This window comes from Rhizophagus irregularis, chromosome 21 (genome assembly GCF_026210795.1).
Source record: "Rhizophagus irregularis chromosome 21, complete sequence".
NCBI lineage: Eukaryota > Fungi > Glomeromycota > Glomeromycetes > Glomerales > Glomeraceae > Rhizophagus > Rhizophagus irregularis.
Window position 1 is genome coordinate 1,451,460 of NC_089449.1, and position 4,740 is coordinate 1,456,199.

General features: G+C 22.8%; 1 protein-coding gene across 1 annotated transcript; it reads left to right on the plus strand.

Moving 5' to 3' along the window:
* Nucleotides 1–1,184: 1,184 nt before the first annotated feature.
* Nucleotides 1,185–3,203, plus strand: OCT59_013776 (uncharacterized protein). The gene is made up of 2 exons (XM_025317094.2): nucleotides 1,185–2,018; nucleotides 2,108–3,203. Exons 1-2 carry the CDS (start codon nucleotides 1,266–1,268, stop codon nucleotides 2,705–2,707), a joined length of 1,353 nt encoding a protein of 450 aa, XP_025179029.1. The 5' UTR covers nucleotides 1,185–1,265; the 3' UTR covers nucleotides 2,708–3,203.
* Nucleotides 3,204–4,740: the final 1,537 nt, after the last annotated feature.

Sequence of the window (4,740 nt, forward strand, 5' to 3'; positions counted from 1 at the left end):
AACGAAAACTTACGGCCCGTTTGCATTATCAAGTTTCTTAACAATGTTAAACAAGTTTTTTCCTAAATCATAAAACGTTGTTGAATTGCTTTTTAAAAAATTAGTGGCTTACAAATCTTACAAATCTAAAAAAAATTGTAATAATCATATTATTAATTTGTTTTTCCCTACGTTTCAATTAACATTTTTGTAAATTTCTTCTTTTTCAGTATTCCGTGAAAAGTTTTTCGTAGAAATTTGTTTATCCATGTGAGTATCAATTTGATAAATTCTTAAATTAGAAAATTCACAAATTATACAAACAAAAAAAAAATAAAAAATAAAAAATAAAAAAAAATAAAATAAAATAAAATAAAAAAAAATAAAAAAATATAAAATAAAATAAAATAAAATAAATATAAAATAAATAAAAAAAAAGATAAGAAAGAAAAAGAAAGAAAGGGGGAGGAATTAAACCGAAAAAATTTTAAGAGAAACCCTTCACACGTAATATTCGTAATACTTTTCCCACAAGTATCCTCATCATTTTTTAATAATCTAAAATAATCCCCCCCATTTTACTATTTTTAAGCTTTTTTTATGCTTCGACATGTGTCATAAATTAGCCACTTTTCAAACCCTTAAAACCTACCTAGCCACGATCGTTTTTTTTTTTTGAGAGTAAAAAGTATATATTTATATGGTTAATATTTATATGTATATATTATATGAATTAAATGAACTTCCGAATTAACACAAGAAAAAAAAAAATTTTTTTTTATTTTTATTACTTTACGATTTATTTTTGATTATTTTTTAAAATAAAAAAGTTAAAATAAAAAACTTTTTCCTATACGAATCAATTTTATCTGTTTTTTTTACAACAAAAACTGTAAAAAAAACTCTCTTAACACCACCCCTTGTCAACACTTTATCTACAATACAAATATAAATAATATCAAGTAAAATTGTAGTACAATCCCAAATCCAAGATCTGCGTTATGATTTTTGGTTTTTTATTGTGATAATTATAATTTATTATTTTATAATAGTTAAAAAAAAAATAAATAAATATATATATATATATATATATATAATATAATAATATATATAAAAAAAAAAAGTAGTCTAATTTTTTTTTAAAAGAACTTGTTTCTTGTTTTTTTTATAAATACCCACCAAAGATCCTCCAAACGTCCATTTTTATTCTTCAAATAAATCTTTTATTGATAATAAATCCTTATATATAAAAAAATTATCATAAAACAAAAATACAGAAAATAATCATGTCATCAAAACAAATTACAAAAAAACGAGGAGTTGTCGCTTGTAATAAATGTAAACGCGATAAAAAGAAATGCGATGGTAGTTATTTAACTCAAAAACCTTGTAAAAATTGTCGTGACCGAAATGAACGTTGTGAATATATTGAACCAAGTCGATTGAAAGCTAATGAAATGATTAACAATATATCTTCCAATATTTCTAATATTGAAGATATTCAATATCAAGATTTTCCTTTGCGACAAAATTTGGATAAATCGAATATAATCTTACAATTATTAACAGATCCATCAACTACAAATGAACAAACTATTATTTTAAAACGACTTTATAATGAAATTACAAGAAATCCTGAAAATCCAAATTTTATTGGTAATAAACGTGATGAATTATTCATGAAATTAAAACTTCTTTCATCATCATCTTCTTCTTCAACCGATAATAACGATCATACAAAAATTCAAATATGGGATGATCTTTGTTCTTTAGTTAATGAACTTGATAATAATTTGGATTCTATTCTTAATACTTGGAATTCTGAACCTTTGGAATTTTCTTCTTCTTCTTCTCCTATCATTACTAATAATAATTTAATAACCCCACCAAATGATCAACTTAACGTAAAAACGACAACAACAACAATTACTACAATTCGAGATAAACCACCTAAAGTTAGGGTTATTAAAGGAAATAAAAAGACAAATGATATTAAAAAGCGAAAATCTCGTAAAAATCAAAGAGAAAACAAAAGAACTGTAAGTAGTGATAAATTATTAGAGAAAGAAATTCAAGAAATTCAAAGAAATTTGACTTTTTTTTACTTTTTTTTTTTTTCATACATTAGCAACCATATCCAGCAGGAGGACAAATAGTAATAAGACCATCTAAACAAGCACATACAATGATTTGGCATCAAAATGATCCAATTGATGATGTTCCAATCATGGCATTTCAAATACAGCATCATCCTATTACACCACCAACACCACCACCAGTAGTAAATCGACCTCAACAAAGAACTCAATTTCAACAACAACCATTACCATCATTCCCACATTTTCAATCCGTGATACCTATTAATCTTTGGGATCATTCAACAACAACAATGACAATGCTTTCACCTAAACCAAGTCCAACATTTTCAGAATCAGAAATTAATAATAATGAACCAACCACAAATTCTATTCTTTTATCTCCAACACCATCACTTCATGATGATATAGGAGATATTGTTTCCTCACCTTCTAACTCATCAATTGATCATACGAGAGTAATATCTGATGATGAAAAAGAACGATTTGGATTGATTAGTTTAACATCGACTACAACTGGATCACCACAATCACCTTCATTATTTACAGTAGAAGAATTTATTGAAATGTGGTCCAATTCTTCAAGTGTAACAGATGACTTATCTGTAGTAGAACCAATTTGGAATTGTTAATTATCAAGTGAAAATGGGGTTCAAATATTTCTTTGTTTGTCATATCTTTATTCAATTTCCAAAAATAACTTCGGAATTCGGAAGTCCATTACATTTATCATATATGGTTAGATTAGAATTTTCAACATTTTTTTTTAGTTAATTTTTACTCATTTAAAAAACTTTTTTCATTTTTTTTTATTTTTGTTTATATTTTCTTTTTCTTTTTTTTTCCAAAATTGTATATAATTTTTTATTTCTATAAAAAAAAAAAATTAAAAAAAAAAAACTTTTTCATATTCTTCAACATTATAGCAAACATTGGCAACATAAGCAAGGTTAACACAGTGTTTTAAATGAACTACTAATGTGAAACGAAATTATAGTTGTTCTAGATCACATGCATAACAATGTAGTTAGAAGAAAAAATTTTATATAATTTGTAAATATAATACAAACTTTCTTTCGTTAAAATTTGATAATACATTATACAATGATTACATTATACAATAATAATATATTTTATATACAATATATATATATATTATATATATGAATATTTTGAATGTGGATTCCTTTATTCTTTATTCTCAATGAAGCAATAAAAAATGGTTTAGTGTTAAAAAAAATGGGACCAAAAGTAAAACTTTTCGTATCAATTGGGAAAATCGGAGAATTTAATAAAATGATACATATGTGACGTTTTACTGATTCTTATAATAATTATTTTAAAGTTAAACTTTGGCGTAAATGTAAAATTTATTTGTCACATAAGATGACAAATGTCAATGAGTCATTCAAATTAAATATTACTATATAAATTTTAACAAAAACTATATTTACCATATTTTTGGGGTTATCTTAATATCAATGGTCAACATTATTCTAACCAAAATTATTTATTCATTTGAATTAGTTTTTATATTCTGTTACAGTTCATTTCTTTTTTGGTTATCAATTTAATCAATTTTGAAATTCTTCAATCGGAAAACTTTCCCCCATTTAAAAATTATTTCTTTTTTAATAATGAAATTTTTTTTTTTTTCTTTTCGTTAATTTTATGTTTCATAATAATAATAATAGTAATTAATATAATGATTTTTACTGCAATAAAAAAAAAATATCTAAAAAAAGCAAACAAATAAAATTAATTTTATTTTTTTTATTTTTGTTCTCTTTGAAAAATATATATATATAAAAAAAAAATATTATAATAATAAATAATAATAATAATAATAATAAAATTCTTTGTTAATAAATTCATTAAAAAAACTTGTTCATATTGTTTAATGTAACACAGCCGGTTTTCAATGTTCTACTAAATCTATTATCCGCCGAATATGAAAGAATGAGAAAAAAAAAATGAGAAAATTTATTATTATTTCAATAACAAGTTTTTTTTTGTTACATTAAACGTTATCGATAATTTCTTGATAAATTTTATGTGGCTGAGTAGAAAATAATAAAAATCCAAAATATAAAAACGTGTATTTTATCATTTTTGGGGTTTCCGTAAATTTCCGTTTGATTTAGTATTTTATTAGGTAGATAATGGTGGCTTTTTGTTGTGATAATTACTAACAAACAAAAAACCTTGGGACATGTATAAATATTTTGTACACAAATTATATAATCTATTTTTCTGTCATTTGATAAGAAACATTTAATTATTATTTTCAATTTTTTCAAGTCGCAGTAAAAAAAATTTTCATTCATTACATTTTTGAATAAAATAAACACGAGGAAACATACGATATAATAAACGTGTATCATTTATAATCATCTTAAATATATTTTTTTTCACTTAAAAGGTTTTGTTATTTTTTCCTTGGCATTTTAATTCATCTAATTTTAGAATCAAACTTTAAAAAATTAAAAAACTTTTTTGAGTTACGTTACAATACTTGATCTGATAGAGATTGAAAAACTAATGAGTTAAATCATTTGCTGATAATTGCTAAATAAAGTTTTATTACGTATGATTTATAATTGTTGTCAAAAAATTATCGTTTTTTGAAATTATTAAATGAATTTATGAAATTTGTCCTCTTTGT

What these genes read in the sequence shown, in the direction of transcription:
- OCT59_013776 (XM_025317094.2), top strand. Translation starts at nt 1,266, where the DNA reads ATGTCATCAAAACAAATTACAAAAAAACGAGGAGTTGTCGCTTGTAAT. An exon ending in AAAGAGAAAACAAAAGAACT is followed by an intron (nt 2,019 to 2,107) that starts GTAAGTAGTGAT and finishes TTCATACATTAG; the next exon opens with CAACCATATCCAGCAGGAGG.